This window comes from Buteo buteo, chromosome 7 (genome assembly GCF_964188355.1).
Source record: "Buteo buteo chromosome 7, bButBut1.hap1.1, whole genome shotgun sequence".
Lineage (NCBI taxonomy): Eukaryota > Metazoa > Chordata > Aves > Accipitriformes > Accipitridae > Buteo > Buteo buteo.
The window spans coordinates 14297401-14310150 of NC_134177.1; the positions used below are offsets into that span (position 1 = coordinate 14297401).

At 44.5% G+C, this 12750-nt stretch overlaps 1 protein-coding gene across 2 annotated transcripts in view; it reads right to left on the reverse strand.

Annotated features, from left to right (window-relative positions):
- The window catches only part of FGF12 (fibroblast growth factor 12), a 236912-nt gene that overhangs the window by 65929 nt on the left and 158233 nt on the right, over positions 1–12750 (reverse strand). For both annotated transcript variants that reach the window (XM_075033244.1, XM_075033243.1), the window contains one exon: positions 7487–7590. In XM_075033244.1, coding sequence (XP_074889345.1) covers positions 7487–7590 — 104 coding nt within the window. The remainder of the gene's footprint in view (positions 1–7486; positions 7591–12750) is intronic.

Consider the following 12750-nt stretch of genomic DNA (forward strand, 5'->3'; position numbering starts at 1 on the left):
AATTATTTTTGCTTTGCAAGTGCTTAGTCAGGATGGTATCCTTTCATAGCAAAGCAGGGATTGTTCAGGCTCCTATCCAGGCCTTTCCGCTATGGTACACCACATTCCCCACTGATTCAGCCAGTCTGGCTTGAAATAGCCCAGGTACTTTGAACCTCTCTTCCTTTCCCCTGGAAAACTGCATTACATTTCAACAGTGTTCCCCATTTTTAAAGTTTTCTATCACTTGGCTCCCAGTTCTAATTACATGCACACAGTCAGTAAGTTTGTTTTTTTTCCCTTGGGTTTCTTAGCCTATGGCTGTCGTATCTCCTGCTTTCGCCTCCAGACCCATTAGTCACTGTTTGGCAAAGGCACACCATTCACTAGTTTTATCTATTCTATATTTGAGTTTGGTATTCTCAGAAAGGAGATCAGAATCACTTCATTAACACACACCTGACCTCAGCCAAACACATCCTCACTCAAAACTTTCCTTGTTTCTTTTCATATCAGAGCTCTGGACCCAGGAAGGACAATCCTTGTCCTCCCTCCACCACAAAATAAAATGTTAATAATAGTCCCGCTGTCACCCTTGATGTCCTGGAGTTTTGTCTGGGTTTCACTTGTGGCAAACAGACAATGGCACTACTTATGGACAAAACAGACACTGGATAAATGGCATTAAAAACAAGCAAACCAGGCTGGCGAATTTGAGGAAAAGCAAAATATTAGCCCAGGGAGAGAAGAGTTCAGTTACTGGCTGCTCCTGCATCCCCCTGTCAGCAAGATGCAAAGGGAAGGCAATGAAAGGGACTTCTGCTGTGACTGCCTCTCCAGAGCGACATCGTGACGGTCAGCTTTTGGTTCTTGTTTGCTGGGACAAGTGCTCTGCTCACACATAATTTCTGCTAACCTGCACACTGTCCCATCCTCAGTCTAGACATGTCCTGGAGTTTCCTCCAAAATCCAACTCAAATATTGTATTGCTGTCAACCATTCTGCTTTAACCTCATCATTTCCCCTACACTAGTTAATCGATCACGCACAACGCACAGGAGAAAAATGGGCAAGCTCCGTGCAATGCTACTGCTGCTTAGTAGCTGCTCCAAAGACTTTGCCTACCTGCTTATCTAAGGTTAGGCCTGTACATTTGGCCTCAAGGAAATCAGCAGAAGGAACACTGTAAGATGGCAGCTACAACTGATTCATCTCTGCCATTTCTACTCTTGCCTTCCTTACAATTTAGAGTTACCCCTCCCCACCAGCATTTTACCCTCCTCCCCCTTCCATACTTTCAAGGAAATCATGTGGGATCAAAATGCTCAGCCAAAATCTAAATATTTTGTTCTGATTTTATTAGGAACAATAAAGCAATATAAAACACTCTGAAGTTCTTTCAGAATGGGAATCTATAACATTTCTTTGGAGAACTGTCAAAATGAGATGAGTCAGCATCAATGGAGCATTTTTCCCCAATTTTCCTCCCAAATGAAATTTCAGCAAAAGATCATACTGCATCCCAACACTGACAGACCACTGCTGACAAACAGGAATGTCCCATGCCTGCTCTTCCAGCTGGTGTTAGGTGGAACATAGCACATTCCTAAATATCCCACACAACCAAGGCTAAGAGAAGGCACTTCTGATTGAAGCATACTTATTCTTTGTAATTTGCACTGCTATCACATAAAACAAGGAACAGCTGGCTAGGAAAACAGGATTAGGCCCTGCTGTTACTGATTTTGTCCTCTGAACTGTCTCTTGCTTGAATAGGCAAAAGCTAAGTCTGACCTAATATTCCAGACGTCGATACAAGGTGCAGAGCAGCACCCTCCCCATGGGAGCCCTGCTGTGGTGCTGTGCTAGGCAAGTTCAGAGAATACAGGTCCCTCATCAGGATGCCAGATAGGAAAGCTGCCCCCCCCAAAAACACAGTACTGCACTGTCCCAGCTCTCCTTATCTGACAAGCAGTCCAGCTAAGTGAGGTTGTACCCATTGCTGGCTCTCGCAACATCCTGAATAACCCCTGAGCTAGTGTGGGCCAGCACTGGTCCTGCCCGACTTTCACCAGTTACACACGGGATGGGGGAGCTCGCTCCGCTGGGGGGAAAGGGAAACTGGACCCTTGAAGAGCTCCCGAGAGCCAAGCAGAGCAATGTGGGCAGCAGCACCCCACCAAGGGAAAAGGGACCACTTTGCTATTGATAGTCGTGTTTACAAGTTTCCATGCTACAAGCGTGGCATGCCAGGGTGCCTGCCAGGAGCTGTATTTTAGGAACATTCGATGCAAGGCAGGAATCCGCTCCCAGGGGCTGGCTGTCCTCAGCACAGCTGCTTCCCTGAGCATCCATTTTGTTCCCTCCATATTTATGAATAAGCCAGGGGACAGGAGGAGTTTTACATCACGCAGTTATTGCCTTCATTCAGCGACTCCCTTTAAACAGCCAGCAAAGAAGAGCAGATACTCTGGAGGGAAATTAAATGCACATTACATTGCGCTCCTGCTGTGCTTTGCCCTTGGAGACGTTTCATTCTCTCCACTGACCTGGCTCCCTAATGAGGCATGTAAACTAGGGAATCCCCCCAGTAAGTGTGCTTGCTTGCAAAGTTTGCAAGAGGGACACATCCAGGATACCTGCCTGGCCTGTCAGTACTTCTGACTGAATCAACTAGCACCACTGGTGGTCAAATAGGAATTAAAAGAAATGGCACTGGCAGGAGCAGGTTTAACACCCCAAGCCTATTAGGGGAGACAACGCAGCACTATTGATTCCAGCCCCTGACCTTGAAATGATGTAAATAAGAGCGCAGCAACCCTAGAGGAGTTGTAGCAAAATAGTTATAGCATTGCAAGCAGATTAAAAAAATACAGTTAATACACATACTTTCCCAGATGCTTGTTTATTATTATGCAAGACATGTTTATTATGCAAAATGATAGAGCAGGAAAAAAAAGCAGAGAAAAAGAAAATGCAAAGACACACTGAGCTCTTAACGTGACTTGGGTTTTTTCAATGCTGCTTTGTGTTTTTTTTTTATTGTGCATAATCATTCCCTTATTAGCAGGAATCTTTGAAGTGATTCAAGCTCCAATTTCAGCATTTCAAACTCAAAGGTTTATACTGTAAAACCATACTGAGCTCTCGTAAGCGACCCATTTTTTTTCCTCTGTATTCTGTATCTCTGCTAGGGTTTTCTCAGTCTTTCCAATAAATTATGTATCACGATTTGCCATTTCAAAAATAATTAGAACTCCAAGTTAAACAACAAGGAATATCTGAGAGCAGTACATTTTAGAAGAGAAGTGTTATGCACTTGGGGCAAAACCAATCCCAGCTGTACCACCACTGAATTATACATATCATCATACTGAGAGCTGCAATTTCAGTGTACTTGGAGTGATTGGGTGGGCCTGTAGAGGCTGCTTCGGGAGAACCAGGTTTACCTCTCAGGCAAACCACTTTGCAGGCACTCCCTTCCCCATGCCCCTGTGAGTTGTTGCAGCAGGGGTAACAGAGAGAAAGCTGTGCTCCAAGGAGAGAAACTTCACAAAGAAAGGTTATACCAGAGTAGGAATTAATTTGGCGGTGGAACTATTAACTCCAGACGGAGACAGGAGAGCATGTTCTGTGTCTTCTCCCCTTACGATTAGGCTGTAAACTCACTGGAGCAGGACGTACCTCTTTATCCTGTTTCTCTCTCCTCTGCAACAACCACCCTTTGGTCTCAGCTTCCCAAGCCCTAAGACAGTACAAATAATACCCACTGCTCTTCATTCATTCTCTGTATTTTTACTTTGGCATAAAATGCTAGCGGTGGATCCTCAGGAGAGTCATGTCACACTGCAGAACAGGTGCCGATAAAAACATTTGTGCACCATCAGGGAATTTACGGCTGCTCTACATTACAAGAAATCAAATGGGAACACACCAATGACTCTGCAAGCTTGCTATGAAGACTGTGTTTTGCATCCTACTGTCTGCAAAGTCAGGTGCCTCAGAACAACACCTGATTTTCTTCCCTACTAAGCACCTAATTCCCCAGCGGACCTCAGACGTAGCAATAAGCTAGACTGGGGGAGGAAAAAAACAAAAACAACAAAAAATCAGGTATCTAGTGTAAGTAAATAATGCACGAAAGTCACAAGCAGCTGCTTCCCAAGCAAGGAGATTTTGCTATCTAATGCATTTAGGACTCTGATGTTGGCTGGGGATCTATGCGTGGCTTCAACCCAGCAACCCAACCCCACGCTGTCCCTACCTATCCCTAACTGAAGAGATGAGGAAACTCATTGTTAAAGGTATCGATGTGGCTGAGCACATAGGAGTGTCTTGCATGTTTCTGCAAAGAGCCTTCTCACCAAGTTTGGCTTTAGAGGACCCCACTCAGCCCTGCTTTTGTGCTGACTGGCACCAGGAAGACTTTTTCCAAGGGCTGGTTATTCTAAACCCATTCATTCAAGAGCCCATTGGCCCAAACTCAGAAGGAGCTGGCACAAACCATCTCTGAGACCAGGCTGATAATAGCCTCTGGTTTGATCCAGGGCAGAGAACGTCAGCCAAAGTCTCAGCTGATGCACACAGATTAAATATCATAAAAAAAAAACCCCACCACCAAACAAAATCAAAACAAACACACACTGATGTATTCAGTTACAGCCACAATCTGAGCTCAAGAGGAAAAACAAACAAACAAACAAACAAAAAACCACCACCCAAAACCCCTCCCACTTCCCTGGACAGTTATATTTTATCTGAAAGCAGTCCTGGGCTTGAGGGTGTTACAAGAAGTCCTCACGGGGCTAGGCCTGGGACAGAGAGCAGGGGAGGCAGCCAAGCAGCAGAAAAAGTTCATTTGTCAATGGATCTGTGTGAGTGAACAATATCTATGGGGAATATTGACCCATTTTTTTCAGAAATTCTTCAGAAAAGGCTCGTGAAAAAAATAGGTACATGCACAACACCAACAGAAACTGGGCTGAGCCAGAGCAAAGCTGTAGTTTAGGATCTGCTAAGCAAAGGGACAGGGACAATGTGTCCTTTGGTGTGGGCAGCAATCAGGTCCAGGCGGCAGGGCTGGGGGCCCTGCTCACCCTGGAGAGGAACAGACTGTCAAGTCCTGCCAAAGCAATTCCCCAGCACAGTCTTCAAGACTGACACAGCCATGCCAAATGTTGGAGTGGGATCCCAGCACCACAAAGAAAGCTGCAGCATCCAAAAGAGACTGCTTGAAAAGGCTGAGCTCTTTTCAGCTATATCCAGTTCTTTTATAGGACCCTAGTCTCATCCCTCATCTTTGACATTATGAGTGGCTTGACCCACACTCCCTGCTCCTAACAGGCTTTATCCACAAATTTTCTTTTTTCTTGCCTTGTGGTCTGCTCCAAAGCACAGTGAATTCATTGATTTACTGCTGTAAGACAGAGACAGAGCCACTAGTCAAAACAAGAAGAAAATAGTGTCCAGTGAGTTCCACCTCCCTGGAGTAGAGATGGGCCAGTAGCATCCATTTACTGCAAGCAGAAACCCTGGATCATGTTGATGAAATGAACAGTCTAACTCTTACTAGTTCAGAGTTGAATGCCATCAAGCCATGGCATGTAATGAGGTCCACTTCATTAACCACTGGCCATCACGGTACATCCTTAGCCTTCGCCAATTAACTGCCCTACTTAAGACAGGCACACTTGCTGGGAATAAGCAGGCCCCATTAAAGCACCCTCATTTGAACACATGTATGACCTGCTGCCTTTTAGGAGACTTCACATGACTAGCAGATGTGTTTCCTGGACACGCGGTCCTCCTGCTGCCCACCATCTTTTGGTACATCTCTCCCACCCTCAGTACCATCTCCCTACTGCTAGCAAGAGATACTTTGCATCACCTCTAACCTCTCAGCTGTCAAACATCATGTTTCCAACTCTCCATTTCTCCTTCTGCCTGAGCCCCACGCCTTTCCCTCCCTTGCACTATTTGTTCAGAAAATGCTGACCCCACATTGCTCCAAAAAGACCCCCGCCAGGCTGGATGTGGCTCTGTGACATACACTGCTTTCCTGCAGTCCTCATTTTCGGGGCACCGGTGGTACAAGGAGCTTCAGCGCTGGGCCAAAACCCTTTATGCCAGCACTGCACAGCACAGGCTAAAACGTCAGTCCTGACCCCCCAACTATGTGCCTAGAGGCAAGCACACACAATAATGCAGTACCATGCCATGCTTGGTATTACCTTTAGGACTCTGATAGCTTTACAAAAAGAGGAAGTTTTCATTGTTAGTAAACAATGTAATTTATTTAGAAGCAGTCATTTATGTTTACTGGGCTATGAAAGAACAGGAAGCGTCTGGCATCCACAGAGATCCAGATTGATCTCTCTGTCTTTTCTTGACAAGCAGCCAGTTTTGAGACCTATCTCGCCAGGCATACTAACACATTCACTTGCCATTTTCTACCCTGAGCCACTGGGGAGACAGAGCTTTGTTACCTCCCGAGGGAAAGGGGGAAATCCCAACCATGTGAGTAGTTTAAAACTGACCAGAAAAGAAGATGGATGGTAAGAGTTAGGAAAAATTGCATAGGAGCAACTCAAACTGTTGTCCTTTCAGTGGTCCTATCTCAATTCTCACGTACGCTTTTAAAGCAAAGTAAATGCCTAGATGAGCAGAATTGCTGCACTGTAAGTTTACACAAAGGCAGACGAGATTAGAATCTTGACTATACGCTTTAAAGATATCATAACTACAGAAATGAGAAGTGTATTATTAGCGATCACTTTTTACTATGTAGAACTAGAGCAAAGTTATTTGATGCATAAAAAATTCTGGCAAAGGGCTGCCATATTTAATAAATCACTGAATCAATTATTCACTGTGAAAATCAATTACTTACTTCAAATGAGAATCTTATGAATAACCTCATGCCCTTTCATGCCATCTAAGAAAGTTATAGGGGAATTAGTCAGTAAAAAATGCCTCACTTATCTTTTATGTGCATTAAAAAGACCACACAAATACAGGGAAATTCTGCTCCACTGAAGCACTCTGCCAACAGAATAGTCCTGAACCATCTTAATGAAGTCAGGGTATTGCTGTGGATTTACACTGCAGTCAAAAGCAGAGTATGACCCACTGGGGCACCACCTATGATCAGTTATCCGGGCACAATTCAGAAGCAGCAATTCCATTCAGTCCATGCCATTTCACAAATGGGAAACCAGAATATAACCAGCCAACCACACAACCTCCTCTACAACGTGACCTACATTAATTAACTACTCAAAGGAACACAAAGTATATCTTCACAGGTCAGGAAATACTGCCACAAATCCCCATGGAGACACTTTAAAGTGAATATTGCATGGCCTTGCAGCAACTCCCCTGTTCCTGCTTTTAAAGGTTTGCTGATACATGACCATTTTCAGAAAAAGCTGCAAGTCCTAATACAGTCTTTTCCCTCCCACCTACAAAACCAAACCACTCCAGGAACCCAACAGTGCAAAATACTTACTGAGCTGTAGAGATATCCCTCAGCATTCATGGCAACGTACAGACCTGCCTTCACCCCTTGGATTGCCACCACACGAAGACCCACAGGAATTAGATTGAAAAGGGCTGCGGAAGGAAAAGAAAAGCAAAGGTTATGGCGACATGACGCTGCGTGGTCACTGCTGCTTTTTCCCCAGGGCCAGCCCACCCCACTCCTGACTCTTAACAAAAGATACTGAACTAGAATCAAAAGTCCTGCTTCCAGCTAGAGGAAAGGTCTGCAGCCACAGGGTCAATGTTGAAATGAAATTTTTAAAAGTACTGAATGTGGCTGCCTCCCAGAAGCCTTAACACACCCATCAGTCTGTCTGATCACTGCCTTTGCAATGCCAAGGGCTCATACATGCACTCACGCTAGCGCATTTCAACAGCTTTCCGTGGGCCAGCTGAGCTGTGGTAACTGCACACGTACTCATCTTTGCCCGTGGCAAACACAACTTAGCTTAGTTCACCCTGAAACAGATTTAAGCCTAATCACACTTTTTTTGCATTTGCCATATGCTAAGAGAGTATACTGACAGCAACCATGGCCAGAAGGATGCAAATTAACTTGACTGTGTGTCTGCCCCTGTGATCCCTGCTGTCAAGGGAATGAAGAAACTCAGGAAGATATAGTGCTCCACGCCAGGACCTGAGCACTGCTCTTCATTCAGAAGCAGCACTAGATAACACAGAAGAGGACAAGACCTTTCAATACTCAATTTTACTGCAATCTTATTGATGAAAGCATTGCAACCACTTCCTCCCAATTAATTACTTTATTGCTTGATTCCAAGTAGACCCTGTATCTCATTGAAAGACCTTTCACATGAGCATATACATTTACATACTGTCAGGCTTTTGCTACATTTCTAACAGAATGGGCTCAAAGAGGAGAGGACTGTCAGCACTGATAGACTGAGCACTGAAGCATTAGCATGGCTTTGTTTCCACTGAGATTTATATAATAAGAGTATCCAGATGTTGTAGGATCCCTTGTGCTTCAGCTTACAGAGAGCTAACTGGACCTTGTCCCAGGGAGCTCAGGACATAGAAAGATGGGCACAGGGTCGGGCAGAAACGTGAGCACAAACACAATGGAAATACTTCACTCAAGGTCTTTTCCCGCACAACTGCTCTGAAACGAGTATTTTTTCTGGTTCCCTAGTCACGAGGTCAGACTGCCCCTTCCACATCCATGAAGCATTTCTCATGGCTTGTTAACGCTCACTTATTTGCAAAAGCCTGCTTGAAACATCTCAAGAGCTTTGGGGTGTTCAAATTAGCGCAGGGGAGACATGTGAATGGGCAGAGTGCAGTGTCAGAGCACGCAGTGAAGCACTCCTATTTCCCAGCTGACCATTAAGGACATCATCCTCTAGCTGATTCATTTTGTAGATCATTTATGAAGTTTTATGCCTGACACATCACATCGGAGCAAGCACAGCACAAAGGGGTCTTCACATAACGGTTCTAGGAGAAACGGTCCTTCTCACTGTGCCATCTCCCAGGCTCTCCTTCCCTGGGAGATGGACCATTGCTGATTTAATATCAGCTGTGAAGGATAAAGCAGCTTTTGCTGAAATGGCCTATTCAAAATGCTATAGCTCCTCAGGCCAGGCTAGTGTTAATCCTGGTATGACAGGAGGGAGTTGAGTCCAGTGCAATATCAGCCCCCCCACCCCAAAGAAACTGGTTAAATATGTGTGTGCCAGGTAACACATGGATTTAACTCAACCTCAAGATGCTTCCCAAGAACCTCCCTCATGTACAGCCTGTGAATTACTGCAGAGTGGAGGAGAGAGAAGTGTGTTTGGATTCCTTTCCAAAGGAAGAACAACATTTATAGCCAACATGGCGGGGGGGGAGAACTGAAACTGTGGCTCTGTGGCTTGATTCTTTCCTTAGAGCCAGCGGTTCAGACTACTAAGTCTGAACTGAAGTCCCAGGATTTGCACAATTTTTAAGAGAAAAAGCAGAGCCCAAAAGGTACGTGAAAAGTAATGGGAAACTGTTTACCTTCAACCTGAACTCTTGGTGGATTTGCTTAAGGGTCAGAGGTGGATACCTTTTCAGAAGTAAAACCTGAAAAAAGCACAGGAGACAGAAAGCCACTTTGCTCAAGATATCTAACAGGTGCCTTGGCTGAGCTGGTTTCAGGGTTGTCTCCAAAAAGGGATTCATGAGTCCCAGTTTCACATGAATGCCCTTTTTTCTCACTCAATTCCCAAGGAAGCCTAGATGACTTCCCTCAGTGAGCTGCCTAAAAGGGAGGCACCTCGAGTCTGGTGACAAGAAACCCTACTCTCAACCCCTTTTCATGCTTTTAAGCACCACGTGAAGTAAAAAATCAAAGCATGTGCTGAAGTCTTACCAAAGCCAGTGCTTGTATTTGTGATTTCGTGGGAGGATGTCAACAGATGTATACAGCAAATGAAGTCCAGCCTGGGTACTGGCCTGTGAATAACTGGAGTCAAGGACAGTGCTACTCTGATACTGTCCCCAGATGAGACAAACACACTCCAGTGTTAGCTACTCAGCATTGGAGAGCTGCGTTATAGTGTAGTTCTACCATTGAAAAGCTCACTAATCAAAGTAAAGTTTTATTTCTATCACTTTCTGACTACCACGAAGGTCTAAAACCCTCTGCAGTTAAGTCTATTTATAAGCAATTCCCCTTCCCTAATTTCCCCCCCCACTGAAAAATGGAGCATATTACTGCTAATAATGAAACAAAATGGGAATCATCATTCATTCCCTACAGCCAATTTGTCTTGCATAGAAAACTTGTGACAGACCATTCAGAGCATTCATTAGGCAGCGAGGTGATAATACCCAGAATTAGTGTGTGAGAAGTTCTGTGTGGAAACACCCACATGTCTCCAAATCTCTCTCTTTCCACCTACACATGCTAAGGGAGCACAGGAACAATCCTGTTGTGCTCTGTGCTACAGTACCAAGACCGCTGCCAGTTCCCAAGCTCCCTGGGACCCTGCTGCAGACCGTGGTACCAACATCCACAATCACGGCTTTTAGGCATGGCAGAGCATCTCCTGCAACACACTGCGGAGTGGGTGAGCAAGTGGGCAGGCAAGCAGGAGGACATGTATCTGACATAGGTAACTAACAGCCAAAAAAGTTTTTGGAAGCAAATGTCTTCCTCTATTAAAAAAAAGCGGTTTGGGTCAATCGAGACTTCGTAAATTCTCAGAGCGGTTCTGCACTCAAATCAAGAAATATCTTCGAAGAAGCTGAAACCTTTTGTTATCATTCTTCCAAATGAATGTTTCATCTTGGTTTAGAACAGATTTAAAAGCTTATAAGCTTTATTGTAAGCATGTAAAAATGTGGGGGGAAAATCCTCAACCAACCTTGAAAGCAAGAGGTCTCTTTTTGTCAGGAAAAAAAATTGCGGTTAACATGAAGCAGCAGATTTCGAAAAGGGGACAAGGACTAACTCTGGTAGAGTTAGACTGGACAGAGGGTGTGCTGATGTGAAGGAGAAAATTTAACAAATGCTTTTAAAACTCTCTCTACTGCAAATGGTACAGTTTCTATGCCATTTGCAACTGCATGGAAAGGACATGCTTTTACTTCATGAGCAGAAGAGAAAAAAAAATTAAGACATTGAATATTTCTGCCTATTTTCCTTCATTAAATCTTACCACTTTCAACCGTCAGTAGATTTACACCTGACCCTGCTTATTGATGAACCTACTTTTAGCATGCTCCAGTCCTCAACCCTTTGGTCATAAGTATGTTGTCCACTGTTAATGTTATGGCAGTTTACCAGCTGCATAATACGTTTTTAAAATCTGAAAGCATACTTAGCTATGGGTCTGTGCTAACATTTTTTACAAAAATGGAAGAGTAAGGCAAGTCATGTGATATATAAGATGTGGTCCATATGCTCAGCTGATTTAAGCAGTAGTAAGCCAGAGGCGCTAAACTAATTATACCAGGTGATTTGTTCTGGTGCAAGATATTTGTGCTGCACATGAATAAGGAAGAACTAATGGACGATGCAATAGGCAACAGCAGCCTCAGTACACCATGAGATGGGGGAGGTTTAAGATGCTGAGGGGAGTGAGGAAGGCTGCTATGATCAAGAAGATGTGTTGCAACATGGATGAGAGAATGTCCTAGTTTCAGCTGGGATAGAGTTAACTGTCTTCCTAGTAGCTGGTATGGTGCTGTGTTTTGAGTTCAGTATGTGAAGAATGTTGGTAACACTGATGTTTTCAGTTGTTGCTAAGTGTTTAGACTAATATCAAGGATTTTTCAGCTTCTCATGCCCAGCCAGCGAGAAAGCTGGAGGGGCACAAGAAGTTGGCACAGGACACAGCCAGGGCAGCTGACCCAAACTGGCCAACAGTGTATTCCATACCATGGGACGTCCCATCTAGTATAGGAACTGGGAAGTGGGGGCTGGGAATCGCAGCTCAGGGACTGGCTGGGTGTCAGTCAGCGGGTGGTGAGCAATTGCCCTGTGCATCATTTGTACATTCCAATCCTTCCATTATTGCTGTTGTCATTTTATTAGTGTTGTCATTCTTAGTTTCTTCTTTTCTGTTCTATTAAGCCATTCTTATCTCAACCCATGGGTTTTGCTTCTTTTTCCCGATTTTCTCCCCCATCCCACTGGATGGAGGGGGGGGGGGGGAAGTGAGTGAGCAGCTGTGTGGTGCTTATTTGCTGGCTGGGGTTAAACCACGACAGAGAAGAAACTGAGGGAACTGGGTTTGCTTAGCTCAAAGAAGGGAAAAGCCAGAGACAAACTCTTCTCAGAGGAACACAATGAAAGGATAAGAGACATTAGACAAAAGCCTCAGAAAGAAATTATGACTAGATATAAAGAAAATTCTCTACAGTAAGAATAGTGCAGCACTGGAACCAGAGAAGTTACGAAGCTATGGAATAGCTCATTCCTGGAGACATATGAAACAACTGGACAAGGCTCTGTGCAATTGAAGATAACCCAGCTGCAGGTAGGATGTCAGACTGGAGACACCCAGAGGTTTCCCCAGTCTTAATCTTTTTGTGTTTCTGGCTGGAAAGCCCCAAACAATATCCTAGAAATGCTGGGCTGTTTCCACCTGCTCAGTATAGTTGACCTATCCTTTACGTACTGTCCATTTGCTGAGGCTTTTCAGACATTCAGCAGGATTATGCTGGCAAACAAAGAAGTCCAGTTGCTCTCAAGAAGAAAGGACCTTACCCTGCTCAGCCCAGGAAAGAGCCATCACA